Source organism: Anas platyrhynchos, chromosome 1 (assembly GCF_047663525.1).
Source record: "Anas platyrhynchos isolate ZD024472 breed Pekin duck chromosome 1, IASCAAS_PekinDuck_T2T, whole genome shotgun sequence".
Lineage (NCBI taxonomy): Eukaryota > Metazoa > Chordata > Aves > Anseriformes > Anatidae > Anas > Anas platyrhynchos.
Window position 1 is genome coordinate 23,838,358 of NC_092587.1, and position 19,871 is coordinate 23,858,228.

Consider the following 19,871-nt stretch of genomic DNA (forward strand, 5'->3'; position numbering starts at 1 on the left):
ACCTTGCACAAATATGTAAGTGTGCTGCTCTATAACATTTAAGATTTCTGTATTTATTTCACATTCAGATAAGAGGCATTGCCACTTCTTCAGTTACCAGACCACAGCTGTGTATTTTTAATGATCACTAGATGATTGGATTTACTGGTTTAGCTCAACTCTCAGTGTTGTGATACTGTTAAATTGCCTTGAAGCAGCTGAAACAATGCAATGCACAGCAGCTATGTTTGCTGTGTAGTAGTATTCTAGTCATAAATAGCACGTTATGCATTTTAGTGCAGATTACCTGTTAGGTTACTTATTTTTAAGATGTCCTAGAATAACAACTTGTAGTTTCCTGTGCTACTGCTGAGTAATCTACAGTGAGGATGTTCACAGGTATAGGAACAATAAAAGAACAACACAAAACAAAATAAAAATTAATTCAGAAATGTATGATGTAGTAGGGATTTTATAAAACTTCTAGAAATATTAGGAATGGTGAAAGAGTATTCTGTAGGTGAGTTTTGTGTCCTCTAGAGAAGAGCTATGAGTTTATACCATTTTATTTTCGTATAAGTAGACTATACACCTAGAGCTACATCTGTAAGATTAAAATCCAATAAACAGTGCTGAAAGTACAACCGAGACAAACAGTCTGGAGAGTTTCTCCGTGGGCAATGGAAATAACATTGCATTACATCACTGTGGAGAAGATGCTTTTAAGCTAAATTTCAGTAACTTTTCCTGTCATGGGAAGTTTGTACAGTGTTTGGGTTTCAGTTATTTCAGTGGAGCTCACAATTTGTGCCACTCAATGATACAATACACAGTGGTTAGGATTTGCCCGTACAGGCGATATTAGGCTTAAGGTTACTGCAAAGATGGTTAATACCTACAGAATACTACGTGTGCATGTGTATATGGGTGTTTTTGTACAGTGATAAAAATGTTTGATGATAAAGTTCTTGAAATACAGTTTGTAGACTCTAGTCTTTTTAGCTCTCATTATTTAAAGCTGGAGGGAATGGCAAAGTTTAATACAAACACAACACAGTGCATATCTAAGTATTCTGCCAGATACTTATTCGTTGTAAGAGGTTTGAAAACAAAGCTCCAAAATACTTCTTTAAAAATTCAGAAAAGGAATTGTCAGTACTGAAGTTATGAATTAATTATACACTTGTCAGCTTATATTTTCATCAGCATTCTAAAAAATCAAAAAGTTGACAGGAGAAAGATGTCACTTGAGATGCATGAGTGGTAATAAGCTGTTACAGGAGAACAGTAACTACAGCCTGTAGAAAAGAAAAAATTCATGGCATCACCTACAGTCCTATATGAATGCCTAGTGATTAAATGCAAGGAATGAGTAATAATTCTGTTTATATAATCTTGTATTTAAAATGGTAAACAGGCTAAAAGTTGTTTCTGTTTGAGGCTTCAGAATTCAAAGGTTGCCATTCTCATAATGCTCTTCAAGGGACAGCTTTTACTTAGAAGGAAAATGAACGTGCTTTTTGGGAGAGAGGAGTAAGCTCTGTTATAAATAGCATTTGCTATGCATTTGCAAAAAGGAAAAAAAAATCACTTTCTGATTTATGACAACGAATATATTGTTTTTTCTTCTATCTCTTTAAAACGTACTGAATGTACTCAATAGTTCTGACAAGTTATTTCTCCCACTGTTATAGAAGTTGCACACTTGATGCATCGTATTTCTCTACTTTGCTAGTGCCCCTTATATTATTGGGCTGCAGGAACATGTTTCTGCAAAGTATGAGGAGCTGAAGGCCTTCAGTTTACATCATCTTTCAGATGATTATATCTGAATGACACTTGTAATATTTTTGGCTTCATAATATCCACTAGATTTGAAGAATATCCACTTGCTTGAAGATTCTAACTCAAATCCTTGATTAACTTTCCCGATAACAAAGGGGAGAATATATTGTGATTTATATATATGACACAAGACACGAGTATAAGAAATTAATTTGATGTTTAACTTTATGATTAATTTCAGTTTCCAAGATATAAAAAATGTGGAGAACACTGCTTTTTAGAGTTTTGTTATTTTTTGAGGTACTGCTTCGTGATAATGGTAATTCAGAACTCACTGAATGTTACGAAAGTCTCCCCAGTGATGTGTTTAGACTGTTTTAGAGTCTAAATTGATTCAGAAATAGTGTTTATAGGAAGAACGAAGGGAAATCATATTTCAGCAACATTTAACTGCTAAACATATTTAAGGATTTGATTAAGCAGTAATATTGAATTGTACTAGCTATAAATGGATAAACTTTTGGATGGTAAATAAATATTTAAGTTTGTGACCAATAGTAGTCTACAACTAATGTTTAATTAGTAAAATTATCAATAAATTTATTTTAGTCTTTTAGTTAAGTATTTTTTTTCTTTCACTGTCAGTTTAGCAAAATGTTTGTGTTGTAGGTTGCATGGAAACTGGACATACTGCTTTATATTTATTATAATCCATTTGCAGCAAAGATGCTTTGGGATTAACCTCTGATTTCTGTAATTTTTACTATAATTGGTTTTTATTAATGCTATTGATTCAATAATGATGTTAGTAAGAAAGAGAATATTTTGCTTTTATTCAAACAAGTAATGTCACTAGTTAGGTCACTAGGTAACTAGTGCTATAGCATATTGTTTCAATTGCGTGTTCCCAGTAGGGCACTGAGTAATATGAAAGTTTAGGCTCCTGTTTAACTGTACGTGACCATCTTCAGGTATTAACAGTTGCTCTTTGTTTAAGATTGTTAGATTTTTCAATCAGAATGAACTAATGGAAGATTATTTTTTTTTTAAGTAATAATAAATGAGTGAGTTCATTTTGAAAATTCCTCTATTGTAATAGGATTGCATCAAATAGCTTACTAGATTTATGAACCTTTTTTTTTTTTTTAAGTCATCTTTCGGATTGGAGATGCAACAAGAATCTGAACTGCTTAGAAATTTATGTTAAAGAGTAGCAGATTATTTCTGTCAGCTTACTGAAGTATTTATTTTATGACTTGCAGGTAGTGTTGTATCCAACATCCAACAGCTCAAAATCACCTGATCTACATAAAATGATAGTCCCCAAAAACAGCCAGGACAGTGACTTGAAAATTAAACTAGCAGTGAGAATGGATAAACCACCTCACATGAAGCACTGTGGGTAAGTATCTATTTTCTGTCTGCCTGTATTTTATTTTTATGCTTCAATGTGCATTGACTGTATTTAACACTATATAGATAACAACACAAAGATTGTGAAACAATATAAATCTATACAGCAGTTGCTATGGTATGGAATTGTGTTATATCCTTGTTTTATACATAAAGTTTGAAATAGTCAGGAATAACATCCAATTCAGAGGTTCAGTGAGGTATAAAGACAGATGATGAGCTGGCTAACGTGCAAAACTAAAAGTAGAGCATCAGTTAGAAACTGGTTTTAAATGTCAAAATTTGTAGCACTTTGGAAAAAAATAAAGTTGATACTTAGGAAATTAACATTTTTCTATTGTAGTAAGATATATACCACTTAGTGCAGCGGCATTTGCAACACTGTCTCTCCCTTTCTTCCTCTGTCCACTGTCTGGTATTTCTCTTGAAAAGCATTTGGGTAAGTGTACCAGTTTAAGGATGTTTTTCTGTCTAAGACTGAAACTATATGCAATGCAAAATTTGTAGAAACAGCCCCCTGCATAACTGCCACCATTATTCCTCATCTCGACTGCAAAAGCAGGCAATGTTGCCTGCAGTAAGCAAGGCTCTGTCTCTTGTTAAAAGTGATAAATCAATCACCAGAGCTCTTTTTCAACTTTCTAACTTCTTCTGAATTCAGTGGAAGTATATTTCAAAACAGAACTCTTCTAGATGTTAATTATAATTAGCAATGGCTGTACTATTTAGACTTCTTTTTAATCTCTCCCTGTTAATATTCTGCTTGTTGTAGTTGTGAAAATTTCCCACATGTGATACTATCTTTCTTCTTCCTTTTTTTTTAAAAAAAAAAAAAAAAAAAAAAACAATTTACATAAGTTTTGGCAAAGCTGTAATTAGGCTGAAATTTCCCATTTACCTACCTCAGCCCTCATTTTGATTTTGGGAAATGCAGAACTGATTAGGACTGTAAAAACAAGACTTGTTGGGCTGTGGCCTGCAGTCAGTAACCAGGAGCTAGGAGGACAGAGGGGGAAACCAGGCATGGAGCCAGAGGGGCAGCCCAAACTGTTGTGCTTAGAGATTGGGACTGAAATGAGAAGACCTAGAAGAGTGTTAGTCTGCACTAAAATGTGATGCTCTCCTGTCAGTGCCCTCCCTCTTCCCTGCTTGGTAATTGTGGCACATACTTGCCTGAATTTGGTCCATTAGCATCATTTCAGTCTTCTAGAGCTGTAAGGTATTGGACTAACTGAAGCAGTGAGTGCTGCAGAGGTGGCACAGTGCTGCCCATGTTCTTCAGCAGTTTGTCACAAAGCATACACAGTGCTGGGACACAAGGATTGATTTGTGCCTCTCAATACCTTTAATTCCTTCTACCTGTCTGCAACACATCAGATTTCTTCACTGGGTGTTAAGACCAGCAACCAACTAATGTGATTGTGGTTCTGCCAGGGAAACAGATTAACCCTTGCTTAATTCAAATGCTTACTTTATTGACAGAAACTAATAGGGCAATAATAACTGAAATTAGTATAGCAGTAACATTTAACAAAGCACTGGTTGAACCACATGAGTAGCAAGTAGTATACAACAGATTCATTTAACTTGCACTTGACCTAGCATGGTTGTATACTCCATTTTACAGCTCCCTTGGGGAGGTTGTGCTCACATGCGTTGCTCCCAATAGGTGACAGGTTGCTGATCCACATGCTGTCCACAGATAAAATTAGGGTATAGCATGCTGCTTTTTTGACCGGGGTCCAGCAACAAGGACAAGGCTCCAGTGCTTTCTCCCATTGTGCTTCAGGTTTCTCCACAGAAATTGGCTCGGCCAGGGGCTGTTCTTCTGGGGTCTTCAGAGGGTTTTCCTTACCATCCAATTTGCTTTTCCATACTAGCTTAGGTCCCTAGTCTTTTTTCTGAGCATTACATGGGTTGTCCAATGAAATGTTACTTTTCAAGGATTTAACTCAATCATCATTTTCATCTACTGTTTCTGGTTACTTCCTCGTGCTGCTTTTGGATACTAATCTCCTGGCACAGTTGTTTACTTCCTCATTTTACTGTAGGGTCACTGCTGTCACTATTCTCCAGGCAAAAACTGGTTTTCATCTTCCCACCAAAAATGCTCAAGGTCAGTCATAGTTTCCCTTTCTTACAGCCATTAGCTATGAAGATTGTTACCTACACATTTGTCTAGCAAAGTCCATCTCCTCCATCATAAATATATTTGAAATTAAATAAAATGTTAATAATACCTCTATTAACCATTGAAAAAGTTGATGAAGTATTTTATGAAAGCACTGGAGTTGCAGTGAGAGTGAAGAAGAGGGTGTTTATTTGGAGGGAAATACCAAACTGCTCAAAGTATTATTTATGTGTAAAGTCAGGAATCCTTAATGTTAGGAAAAGCCATCACTGAGGCACTATCTGCTGCTTTACTTCCTCTGTGAGTAAAAGGGTTGTTCTAAGTGGACATTTGCTATGTTTTCAAGATAGATATCTGTCCAATTCGTCACACATTAAATCTATTCATGTTCAGGACTGATTCTTCATTTATCTGAGAAATCCTCATTTATGCAGGGGCTAGAAAACATACAGCAAATGAAGGAGAGTATTATGGGAGGCAGAGGAATATTTTGTGCTGCAGGTAGCTGAGGGATGCCTGGAAGGACTAGTTTTTATCCCTAATTGTGCTAAAAGGAGAAACTAGTCTCCTTTTCCAACTGTAATAACTGGTGATATGTCCCTCATTTCCTGTGCTCAGTTTGATAAACTGGAATGTGATTTCATAGTGGAGCCCAACATTCACAAGACAGCTGAAATCAGTGGCAACTAGGCTATAAATCTACATAGAGGTAAAAGTTGTATTAATCCAGTTTAGTTATGAAGTTGTCATAAACACTTGAAGGTGTTTGCTTGGAAAGCAACTGGTAGAATGAACTCAGGGAAGAACGGAGGCAGCAGCCACCTCAGTCACACAGGAGCAGAGGCTTGCACTCTGCCAGCCAGTGTTGTTGTGGTGCCAGACTCTGCAGCTCTCTGGTGAGCCTGCATGAGGTAGAAAAGCAAATAACTTGATTCTGGCTATAAATTGGTGTTTGCATAGCATGCAGTGAAACAGGCCATAGGAGAAAGTAAATTGCTGAAGAGCTGGAAGGCAACTGCTGTTATCTTGAAGAGCGAAAAGTACTGGGATGTTTTTCCTTTTTCGTATTTAGTATGTAGTCAGATATTTAAGCACAGTGTCACAGTGCACAAAAAGGGGAAAAATTAAAGGGTGTGTTCATTCATATTTCTGGACTTTTGTCATTTGGGCAAGTTGTATTTTAATAATAGGCTTTTAATGTAGTTAGTGTGATTATCCTCCTTACATTGTAATTCTTCAGCTTCTTTTTCAGAAACATCTCATGTTTTACCTTCACCCAATCTTTCAACTAGACAAATTGCATTAACCATGTGGCAGAGTTAACAAGCAAACATACAAGGTTTCTATTTGTCTCATTGGAGAAAAAGGCAAGCTGTTGGCATTAAGTAGTGCCTTACAGCTGGGAATCTCAAAATGTATTCAAAATTAAATTAAAATCTTACCATACAGCCAATTTCAGATAGAGGGATTTTATTAGACTAATGCTATATCAAGATTTTAAAAAAAATAAATAAATAAATTTTAAAAAAGGTAGTATGAAAACTGTTTGTCAGATATAGGAGCTATGCTTAAATATTTCAAATTCTGCAGGATCAGTAAAACTGACAGGCCCAAACTAATTGTGGGTTTACAGTTTTATTTCTTGTAAAAAGTTTCTCCTATTTAAAACAGACTTTATTTATTGACACGGGACATACTGACAGTCTTCAAAACCTGTCTTGCATTTATGCTTCAGGAATATTCAGTTTTATAAATTATACTGTCTTGTAGTTGGATTGATATTTTAAATTCACAAACAATATTCTGGACTGCAGCACCTTCAGATCATGCTCCCTCTTTAAATTTCCGTCATAACAAATAATTATATTTCAAATGAAAATACAAAGTTTCATTTTTTTTCAATACAAATTGAAACCTTTCTAAGAGCAAGAAATAACAATTCTTATGATTCAACACTATAATGAATCTCAGTTGCAGTTGATTTGTACATCTGCAAAAAAGAGGTATATGCTTCAAAAATAAAGACTACTCATGCATCTTACTGCGTCTTACTATTTATTTCAGATATTTCTTTTAATGCTTGCATGAAAGGCTGTCACAGTATGAAACAACCTGAAGGATACATAACAATCCTTTTCTAATTAAACCCTGTCAATAGATTAGAAGGGGAAGCATGCACTGCTAGAATATTCTGAGTAATGACAAGGTAAATGTCACTCATTAATGGGAAATTGTAGAACAGTTCTGAGCGTTGGCAATTCATGATACTTCAGATTCCTTTCTCATCATTTCTAACATATTCTCACAGATTTCAGTAACCTTTCCCTAGTCTAAAATGCAGAGTACATTCAAGAGATTTATCTTTTATATTAAGCCAACAATCATACAATGGAAAGATTTGTATTCATTTCTACCACTGCAGTTTTGAATCTAAAACAAATCATAAGAGGAAATAAATAAATAAATAAATAAATACGGCCTATAAACTTTCTTTATAAAATGCTAAAATCTTGTTTATTTCTACCAATCTAGAATAGCAATGTTAGGGAATGTTTGCTTCAGGGAGGCTGATTTGCCTGTCCTTAACTCATAATTAAATTAGGGTTGAAAACCCAAGGAGGACATGTTAATCCATTCAAGAGATGTGGGTTACAGTAAATACCTTCTTCTAATGCATTTTCTTTTGAAGGATCTTTGCATATCCATGTGCATTTAAAACATGCATTATTTTTTAAAGTATATGTCAGTTGAGTTGTCTGTTAGCATAGCCTAGTGGTTACTACAGAGTATTATTCTATTGCCTTCAATCTTGACATAAAAAGGAATGTTGAGATTTTATTACATAGCTTAATTTAAAAAGATAGGTAATGTTTAATGATAATATTTTATAAGGGAGATAAAAAATAATGTAATATTCTTGCAAGTTGACCAGCCTAAACAGGATAATATTACAAAGTAGTATTATTTAGTTTTGACTTATGAAGTAAAATATTTCAGTATTTTTCTTTTTTTCCAGAACTTTTTCCAAGATTTAAATTTATCCCTATAAATTCTGCTTTCTGTTGTGACATGTTGCATTTAGAATTGTTCATAGAATCACAGAGTGGCTGAGGTTGGAAGGGACCTCTGGAGGCCATCTGGTCCAATGCCCTGCTCAAGCAGGGCCACCTACAGCAAGTTGCCTGGGACCATGTCCAGGTGGCTTTTGAAGATCTCCAAGGAGGGAGACTCCACAACCTCTCTGGGCAACCTGTGTCAGTGTTCAGTCACTCTCAAGTAAAGAAGTGCTTCCTGACATTCAGACAAAGACTCCTGTATTTCACTTTGTGACTATTGCCGCCTGTCCTGTCACTGGGCACCACTGAAAAGAGCCTGGCTCCATCCTCTTTGCAGCCACCCTTCAAATATTTATAGAGATTGGTGAGATCCCCCCATGACCCTCCTTTTCTCCAGGCTAAACAGTCCTAGCTCTCTCAGCCTTTTCTCACAGGAGATGCTGCAGTCCCTTAATCATCTTTGTGGCCCTTGGTTGGACCCTCTAGAATATCTCTATGCCTCGCTTATTCTGACTAGGGAGCCAGCAACTGCACATAATGCCCCAGGTGTGGCCTCACCAGTGCTGAATAGAGGGCAAGGATCGCTTCCCTTGACCTGCTGGCTACACTTTGCCTAATGCAGCCTAGGATACCACTGGCCTTCTTTGCTGCAAGGTCACACTGCTGGCTCATCTTCAACTTGGTGTTCACCGGGACCTCCAGACCCTTTTCTGGCAAGCTGTGTTCCAGCTGGGTGGCCCCCAGCAGGTACTGGTGGCTGGAGTTGTTCCTACCCAGGTCCAGGACTTCTGCTTGTTGAACTGCGTGAGGTTGTACCTTTGATTTCTTAAACTTTTGTATATGGAATATACATTCTGCAAGCACTTGGTTATTTATGTGCCTTGAATTTCTTCCTCTCTCTCATTTGGAAAGCAATTATTTTGTCAACCTTTTTTGAACTTACACTCCAAAATTGTATGGAATCGTTTAGATTTTTTTCTCTTAAAACTTTTTTTTTTTTTTTTAATTATTATTATTTGTATGGGTGTATTTTAAGAATATAAGGATCACCATGAATTTGCAAACCTTTTAAAAAGTCTTTCTTCTTGTATACCTGGGACTGACTGAAATATTCTTAGAACATTTATAATCAATAAATATAGTCCCTATATGTGACTGAAATCACGCATATCTTCTGCTGTTGCTGTAGCTTTAGAGCTAAAGAATATCTGTTAGAGTAATGTCCTGGCTAACAGTCTTCCAAGATGCAAAATTAGAGGATAAGTAATTTTCCCCTCATTTTTTTATGACACTTTTCACCCACTGATAGAGGAGTTCATTGGAGAGGAAGGCAAGTATAATTATCTCTGTTTTACAGACGAGTGAAATGAAGCACAGGCATGAATAGCAATCACCCAAGGTCACAGGCAATTCAGTGACAGAGCTGAGGATAGCACTGGGGTCTGCTGGCTCCTCTGTGGGTACGGCTGTAGTATGTAACTGTCACCTGGATAAAGTGTTGTTATAGCTACTAGCAAGTCTATAAGTCAATTAAAAAGAGCTGTATGGACACTGAAGTCAGCCAGGATGAGGATGTTGGCAGCTCTTATATGCTGTTTCTCCATGGTCACCTAGCAAAGGGTAGGACAGGGAACAGAGTTAGTTTTATAATTTCATGTTGTATCATTTGAAGGCTGATCTGAAGATGAGATCTATTTCAAGTATCATTATTTCAGAAAAATGTGTGAGGTGGCCACAGTAAAATGACTCTGTTTCAAGTCTGGGCTACTTTTAAAGATAAAGATGACAGGAATACAATTGCGTCTCTCATAGCAAATGCTGTATTAGCTCTGTTGCAGACAGGCCTTTATGCTGCTTATAGTGAATTTGAAACTTGGTTTCAGGCCTTTCTCTGAGCCAAACACATACATATAGCATTTTTTTCTTAACGCCAGTAGGTATACAGTCACTTCAACAAGAGAAAAGTTTTAGAAAACTGTATGTGTCCAACATCTTAGAAAATCCTTCCTAATAATTTTGATGATATGGTAATATGTACCATGGATATATTCAATTATTATTTTCCATTAGATAAAAACAGTTAACTTTCTACACTACTTTTCAACAGTTAGTGAAAATGTTTTTCTCATTAGTGAATATTGTAAATTTTTTTCTCATAAAAGGGAGAGAGGCCTGCCTGAGAGGTTCCAGTTGTTTTTTCATTTATCAACACAGCGTATTTGCATGAACCAAATGTAAAGATAAGTAGATATTTTTCAAACTATAGCATTTCTTCATCTACATACATAAACTCTTCTGTACCTCTCTGTAACATTTGATTTGTCTTTCCAAGTTTGTGTGCAGCACATCTGTTTGAAACCATAAAATCAGTATATTAGCACCATCTAGCTTTCTATTTGTTGCTATTACACTTTTGCTTCCAGCTTAAAAGAGGGTAGCAGAGCACTGACTTCAGCTGCTGCTTTGAAGAGTGGGATTCTCGCTGTCCTTTGGCAGAAGGCTTTTTTTTCAGTTTGTGAACATAAAGACTGGAAGGTATAAACAAAGTAAAATGGTAGGAACTGTTGAGCTTGTTTGAATTTTACAAATCTATTCATCACATCTGGAATCCTTTCCTCACTATAGCAGCCCCAAATTTAGATAGTTAGGCTATGTCAGAGTAATCCAAGTTCTTTCAAAAATCACTGGATGTGGAGGAATGCCTTGACAGGTTTTTTTATGAATGCTAAGGTATTGGCAGTAGGAAAATTAAAAAAATGGGGAGGGGGAAGATAAACACATAGCAGTGAGGTAAACACCGGAGCCTTCTCTCTATGTATTGCATTCAGAAGCGTAGATTATGTACTAAATTAAAATTAATGACAGATCATCAGACAACAAAGTTTACAAGAGCAAGAGGCAGGCTTTGATCCTCTTTTTTCTTTTGCCTAATTCAGTTTCTCAAATCTATATTGAGGTCAGACCATGAGTAGCTACCCAAGTGATTTTTACAAGCTATATCTCTTTTTATTTTAAGTGAAACTCAAGCTGCTTTCATAGATAGCAAGATAATTTTGCTACAGGTAACCAAAAGGTTCAGAGAAATACTATCTTCACTTCTGGTGAGATTTCCTACTAGCTATAAATATTGATCTCTAAATAACATAGTGTCTATGTACATGCTCTTATGAAAATTAATGAAAAAAAATGAATATTTTAAGTGAAATATGTTGGAATTTCAATTAATCTCTGTGAGGACTTTTTGTTTGTACCAGGGGTAGTTTAGGGATTCTGATGTCCTCCAACATGTACAGGTTGTTCCATTTGGGAGCACAGATGCTTGATCTGTATTTTTTAACATCTGCAGTTTTGTTCAAAGCATTTTCTTACCAGAAGAACTGTTGATCTGTAAGAAATATGAGGGGAGAATATTAATGTTCCTTATAATTTCTATTGCAATTTCTGTTAGAATTACTCCCTAATTAGTCTCAAATACATTTAGGAGTTAGATCTGTCTACAGACACTTGAGAGGGATTGCCCATTGCCATTTGCAGTGTCAAGCCTTCCAGTGTTGTGAGATGACCCATAATTCCTATACAAATTCTATATGAAAATGGAAGGTATTGCTACCAGTCTGCTACAAGAGAATCCTATCACAGAATCAAGTGTGTATCAAAGTCATCCGGGTCTAGGCCAAAATTATTCACTCTCTAGCAGTTTCAAGCAATTCCAAAAGACAAGCTTTTCTTGTCTCTCCTATTGCTGGCAAATGGGATAGTGTTTTTTTTTGTTTGTGGTTGGCCTCAAAATTAGTGCTTAAGTTGTCCTAAGAACCTCTTTCTCATTTACTCATGGTTCCAACGGGTTTTTAAACACTAATGAGTATGTCAATAATAAGGAAGATGAACAAAATCAGGCATATCTAAAGGGTCTTTGCTAGTGAAGACACATCAAGCAAAAGTGAGATAGAGTTTTTTTTTAATCTAAACAAAATATTTCAGATATGACCATTTGAGGAAGTCAGAATGGGGTCTGGTGGCATTATCTTTTACAACAAGATGGCCAGTACCATCAGTCTTACATGTCATGGTGCATAAAATGAAGGAGACGTGTGAGTGTGTGTGTGTAAGAGGGCAGATGCATGCAAAATTTTACCTGGCCTGCTCTCCACCCTGTCTGAACTGTCTGAGAGTGCAATGCTAGCACCAGTGCTGAAGAACTGCTGGGGTCACCAGCTTGGTTACTTGCTTTTGAATTAGTTGGCTCATAGCTCAGACTTGAAGCATGTGCAATGTCACCTAATGTTTGGTTGTCATATACAGGGGACCTTTGAGACACTGCATAAAGGAAGATTTCAGTATGTCTTCGACAGGAAGGCATAAGTAAGTATCAGCGTTTCAGTTAGGTTTCATTGGCACAGAAGAGAGAAAAGGAACGGAGTGCAAAGCATCATGTTCCAATCCATTTTCAATCAGACCTAGCCAGACTGTTACCTTTTTGGGCTAATCAAGACAAGTGCTGTACCTGTATGTAGTTCTGTGGTGCTGAAGGAAACTGCAGTACTGCCTGTGCCTTACTCAGCACCTCTTAGAGAAGAAGTGTTGTATAGCTGAAGAAGGTGGCTTTGGTCAAATTTCAAACACAGTTGACTGTTGAAGAGAAAAAGTGATACCAGTACAAAATGTGAGCAGCAACAGGAGCATACAGCACAGCAAATACCACTTCATATTCAGAAATGGCTGCTCTGATTTTTACATCAAGGTATGCCAAAGTGTCAACTAACAAGCAGCACCACATATTTGTCTGTGTAGAGCATGTGTTTTCTACGGAAGAAATGATCCTGCAAGAAGGATCTGTCAGTAACTGAAAAGCATTCTGGCTGGGAACAGCAGAGTAATTTGGGAGATGTAAAATGTAGTAGTGTGAAATTTATTGCTGATTACCTCTATTTGGAAAGAAGTAGCATTACTGATCTGTAATGTTACCCAATTATTTTTAAACAACACAAGCTTTTTACTAATGCTTAGGAAGAGGAAATTACATTTCTTCTCAACAGTAATTCTGAGACAGTTGCTGACTCCAAAGATCCAAGACCATGAAACACGAATGTATGAATATCCCTTTCTTCAGGACAGATTCATGTATCCAGCTCAGAGTAAACCCAAGTGTTTCAAGAACTTCTGGCACATGGAGTGTCCAGCTAAAGGACTGAGACTAACTAGGGAGCTCCACAGGTAATCATGCCCTTTCTGTGAGCATACTAGTCTCTGGCTTATGGCATGATTTTTAACTTTCTAAAAGAAGTTAGTTCCATCAGTTTGCATTAATTCTTTTGATATGATCTGAATGCTTGACTGTTATGGTTAATAAAAATATATATCTCTTTGAATGATTGTTTCTGTCATTTTAAATAAAAAGTTTCAAAACGGTAGTGTAAATTATTGATGGTAATAAATCAACTGCAGCTGTGCCAATCACAAATTAACAGTTGAGTTCACCATGCTCCCTTTGGAGCATGAAGTTTTTGCTAAGCAGAAGGTGCAGGAAATCTTTACTACTATTTTATGTAGTCACTACCTGTTCCCATGTTATCTTTGTACCACAAGAAATAGTAAGCTCACTTAGAAGATTCTGGGTACGTATTGCCAGTCTGGCAGTCCCTAAACAAGAAAATTGGCCCATACTAGCAACTTGAATATGCCCTGATATGAGAGATCTGTGGCTCTGCCTTAACCTTTTTTAACCAAACCTTTAACAAAACCTTTTAAACCTTAACCAAAGATCACCTTTGAGTGATCCTCACAAGAGCACAGGTGAAAGGTCTTCTGGACTATAGTAAGCGGAAAGAACCTCATCACGCACAAGCTTTTGTGTCTGTGATCAGAGATCATTGTCTTCTGCAAGATACAACATGGGAAATTAAAATAGGACATTCCATTGGCACTGGATAGATGGTCTCTTTAAAACCCTTGCCAATTCTGTCCTACCAGAATGGTAATGGATAAATGTGAGTAGCTCTCTGACAACAATATTAATATCCAGTTAACACTCAGTTAATAAGCATAGCGTGACGCCTGCTCCCAAAGCTTTTTTTGGGGCTGACCACACAAACAGGTTCATTATGGTCATATTACTATCCTTTTCAGAAGCATGAAAACTAGAAATACATTGTTGTTTTCACTCAGCATCTGAGCTCCTGTTGATGTGATCCAACCACAGGCAATGCTGTCTTAAGGATGTTATCTATTCAATTTTTGTCTCTGTTTCAGGTGTCGTTAAATCTAAAGTTCTGTGATTTCTTCCTCTAAATTTTTATAAGTAAATGCAGGTTTGACTTTATTACAATTATTTTTGAACATTTAAAAGAAATAAAGCAGTGAATTACAGTTCAACAAGAATATTAGTCAAATGTTGACCCATAATCAATAAGCAATTTTAATTTATGAATGTAACAGCAATGGATTAGATTTTTTTGTTTGTTTGTTTAGTCAGAGGGTCAAAAATGTCATTCATGTAGCTATAATTATCTTCTGTTTCTTGCTAAATTCTGACAAACTCATCCTCATTTTGATATTCATAAGGCCATTTATTCATGTATATATTAAGGTAACAATTTCCTGCATTTGTTATAAAAGCAAGATGGAATGGCCTGATTTTAATTCACTTTTACGGATGTATGGATGCCTTGCTATTATTATTCCACGGTGCCTCAAAGCAATATTTTCTGTTATGCTACTTTAAATTATGCTAAATGCTAGAATTTTTATTGTGTTAAATGAATACTAGCATTTTGCTATGAAAAAAAGAAAAGTGCTAATGTGATAACTGTCTTATTTTAAAGTGATTTTAATATTGCACAATTCCGCAAAATCAATTGACTGTAATCAGTTACTTTTTAAAAAGGAAAATTGAACTTCATGAAAAATGACACATTAAAATTACATTAGTGATTGATTGGATAATGATGATGGGTTAATGCAAAATTACTATGGAAGGAAGAAGCAAAAATGTTTATCCTGCTGCTAGATCCTTAGAGAACAGATTATAGCTATGAGCCTGATTTTCAGTGCTTCCCACAGTAATTGCTTCTGAGGAGGCATGGGGAATCTTGAAGACCTTAATGATATGCCACTGCCACTTTAATTGCTAAGAGAAGCCAAGAGAATCCTAATTGCCAAGAGAAGCATTACTAATTAAGGTGTCATTCTTCATTCATTCCATAGTAATTAATCTGAAATATTTGTAAAAGCTGAGATATAAATTTAGATCCAAACTCACTTAGCTTAACCACAACATACTTTACATGAAAAAGATCTATGGGTTAAGCAAGGTTAACAGTTAAAAACATGAAAGTATACTTTTTTTTTCCTTATTTTTTTTTCTCATAACTTTAAAAAACATGAAGTAAAAGAATTAAGAACATATTTAAGAACTAATATTTAAATCATGATTCTACTCTTCCATTAAAACATCATTACAACTGTTTGTATAGGGTGTTCATTTTTCTTATATATTTCTCCGTAAAGCTAGTTGCTCCTGAGAATATGAAGATGAATTTTCTTCAGCTCTCTGGTGAACAAAATTATGCAAATTCAGTTGTACGTCTTTTGGCTTTAGATGGTGGCTTTAACAAGACTTGTTCAATCTCCCTACCTTCACTATGATTTAATATGTGAGGGTTATGGTTAGGTATGGAAAATTCCCATAATCAGTACTGCCTGTGTGTCAAATCCTCCTTTGGTTCATTACTGCTAAAGTCCTTATTCAGCACTGAAGAATAATCAATTGGAGTGAGCTGGTCGTATTGGCAGAGGTTCGTTTCCTCTGTATTGTTTCTTTGTACCATGTTCTCCTCAGCTTTCTTTGATGCAGTTATGTCTCAGGCTCTCTGGGTCCTAAACTCTTATTCTTTGGGCCTGGCTTGTCTCTTGTGGTTTGCCTTTCTGGTGTACCCAGACCAAATGCCAACTTGTAATGCCAATGTTTCAGGCTTACCAAGCGAGATCTCAGAACCAATGACCAACCATCTCAGTGAACAATACAACTTCTAGGTAGACTTTTTTGGTCTATATAATCAAATTCCTGTCTGCATTTCTCAACTTTAAATTTTCCCCCAGTCTAAACTTCCTGGTCTTTGTGTGTATATGTGAGAAAACAGAAATGAAGAATAAGCCTTGGCAGCAGTTCTCGGTTTATCATGTTAGGGAAGAGATCACTTCAGACCATAAAGATGGTGATGAGTTGCACTGCAGCATCACTTGTCTAACTGTGGCACCTTTGAAAGATTTTTAGCTGCTGATGGCTACCGAAGTTATGCTACCCAGTACAAAGATGGAAATCTCTTAAAACCTGAATGGTGTGTGATGTGCCTCTTGGCTACAAAGGGAGCCAAATGTGATGTGTGCCCTCACACATTTGTAAAGTGACTTGGTGGTTGCTGAGGACCTGATATCTGCCTTGTATGCATTTCTAGGGATTTACTCCAGGCTCTGCCTGGTGTTGTCCTGAACTGACTGTCCGTTAGTGGCTGGTATATGTGAGGTGCACTGACTGAGCTCTGCTTCTGGCTTCATTTCATGTGAGAAGAATCCAGTTCCCAAGCACAGAATCTATTCTTTACTGTGGACCATGTGCTGCAGCAGGGTCAATGGAGATATCACCTTCAAAAGCACAGTCCATATTCAAACTAAGTTACCACTGTGGATGCATCCTCTTTTGTTTAGGTAATTAATTACAGTACCTAAATGTAGTTGTCAGAACTGGGCAACAGCTTCCATTGATGCCCATGTCAAGGAGGTGTCTGCACAGCTGCCCATCCTGTCAGTGTCCATCCTCACAGTCTGCATCTCCTCAGGCATGGAAGAGGCTGAAAGGTTGAAGTTCTTCCTAGCTGAGATACTGCTGCTGAACAAGCAAAGGTTCGATCCTGAAAATACATGAAATATATGTTCCTGTAAAACCGTAGTTTTCATGCTTGTAAATGTTTGCTTCATTGAATTTTTAAAAATATTAAGAATAAAATCCATACTGATTCCTTTATTGGAAGTGCTCTACTCACAACTTCAGAATTTTCTTTAAAAATAACAAAGCTGGTGGAAACTTAGAGGGCCAAACGATGAATTAATATTTATCTGAAAATAGATCATAGGTTCATGAAATTGTAGGTGAGGAATTGAGAATCTAAAATTTTGTAGAATCTAATTGAGCATTTTGTAGAATCTAACTGAGAATCTAAAATTTGCAGTAAGAAGTTCAGACTGGTGGGAACTTCCCAGTACCTGCACTCTAATTAAGAGGCTGGTCTGACTGGAATTTTCAGATCAACTTCCTTAGTTTAAATTCATTTATGCTGTCATTACACAGTTCCCATAGCTTTGGAGGACTATCATTCAGAACAAATTCTGACTTTAGGTTTGATTAAAACTTGAGAAAAAAAATACTATGTTGTAAATACATTCAAAATACTGCTGACAGTAACTTTAGAATGAAATTGCTCTCAAATATCCCTGTTTAATAACCTATTCCAGAATTATACATTGTAGAATATATTATGTATTTGAGATTATGTATTTATTTGGTATTATAAGTTTTATTTTTTTTTCTGCCATTTAAATTCCTTTTGAAAGTTATCTGGAAACTTCTCTTCCATTCATGAGTCTGTAGTAATGAAGATATAACTGACATAACATATTTGCAACATTATCACTGCACATAGTTATCTGAGCAATATAATTATTTTCCCAGAATGCAGGAACAAATATAATTGAAATAATTGTTTTAGATTATTATTTATTGCTCTATTATTCTACAAATCAGCATAGCACATGTATCAGTCAGGTGAGAGATGCTGTTTTTTATTAACCTTTCCTGTCAGGTGATGTGACTTACTTCTTTGTATCAGACACTACTCTGTGATATAAAATTTAAGAAAGAGTTATTTCCACATGACATACACTGACATTACATATGGTCTGTCATGGCCTGGCATTATTTCTTTACGGAGAGTGCCAGTACTATTAACTGTGAGGATGGGGGCACACCACCTGCGTGTGTTATGTCCTTCTGTCACTTGCATTGTCCATCTGTTACTTGCACGAAGCTAGCATTCACCTAATTTTTGTCTTATGGAATATAAACTCTCACAAAATCAAAGGCACTTAGGACTGCAAAATTAATTTAAAATGTAATAGTAACCAATCTAATTCTCTCTTTGCTCAGCTACTGAATTGGATACCACAAGGTTAATTTTGCTATACTGTGTCTGAGGGTGGATTTTAATTCTTAATGCCCTATTCTGTATGGGCAGGACTATGTGTATATGTGTATATGTATGTGGCTAATAAGGTTTTTACTTGCAATTTTGTAGCAGGATACATAAGCTTTAAAGACAGAGGTAATTTTTTTATATATTCAATGTTAATGTGTTTATTTCACTACAGTAGTATAATTTCAGTTATTACAGTATTGCATTTGATTCTGACCCAGTAACAGAGTCCCCATGGCCCCGCACTCCTGATGTTTTGCCCAAATAGTACATTCATCACAGCCAGCTCCCTTTGAATGGCCCACATCCTGTTAAACATCAATACAGATGGGTTGGCAGTTCCACACCATACCATTTTGTCAGGGTCCCTGAGCCCATCTCACACCCCTGGGTTAGCAGCATGGTGGCAGCCCCTTGGAAGGCTGGTGGTTTCCATGAAGGCATCAGTGCTTCATGGGTTTGGCACAATTAGCACACTCCACAGCTTTTCATTTCAATAACGACATAGAGTTCACCCTACAAAGAATCTTTTAGCATACTTACTGTCACAAACGTGTTTTAATTTCATCCCATCCTAAATTAGATTTTGTGTCCTTTGTCTTTTTGTAATGTATAGGATTATTTTTTCCACTTCATGCATAAATGATAAGAGAAGAGGTAAGTGAAAAATGCATGTGAAGTGCTATGTTAAATGTTGTGTATGGCTTGCCCTTGGAGAAAGAGTCAGAAAAGACCAGTCAGTTTATCTTTGTATGTTTCTTTTATGGAGTAAACTGGGGACAAATTGGCAGGGGAAGTGTTTTGGTAGGTATGACTTCCACTGCTCAGTCTCCACTGGGGTCAGAGCAACTTCTCTTCCTTTACCAGATGGAGAGCTCCTCTGGTAATGTTAGAAGATTGCCAAAACTGCCATCTGCTTCTCTTCAAAGTTTATTCCAAAATTGAAAAGCTTTATGATTCTGGTGAGAGAAGTGAACAGAACCCTAAATACAGAACTGGTAGCTGTTGTTCAGCAAATCAGTGGCTTAGAAGTTACTATTTTTATCAAGAGTTCCTCCATCTGTGATTTTGAACTCTGAGACTTTAAGCTCACTTAAATTTTATATCATTTGAAGTTAAAAATTCTAAGTGGAATGCCCAATGCCATTGACCAAGTAGAAGCAAATACAAAATTTAGTGAAGTTTGTACTAGTACTGGCATGGAGAACTCTACCTGAGGAAGTGCTCTCCTCATACCTATCCAGTGTCTTTTCTAAAACTGAG

General features: G+C 36.4%; 1 protein-coding gene across 11 annotated transcripts in view; it reads left to right on the plus strand.

The window, feature by feature from the left end:
- Positions 1-19,871, plus strand: part of CADPS2 (calcium dependent secretion activator 2) — a 312,136-nt gene that overhangs the window by 157,671 nt on the left and 134,594 nt on the right. For all 11 annotated transcript variants that reach the window (XR_011806831.1, XM_072033275.1, XM_072033270.1 and 8 more), the window contains one exon: positions 3,027-3,166. Coding sequence is in view for 10 of the 11 variants with exons in the window: in XM_072033275.1 (XP_071889376.1) it covers positions 3,027-3,166 (140 nt within the window). In the remaining variant the exon portion in view is untranslated. The remainder of the gene's footprint in view (positions 1-3,026; positions 3,167-19,871) is intronic.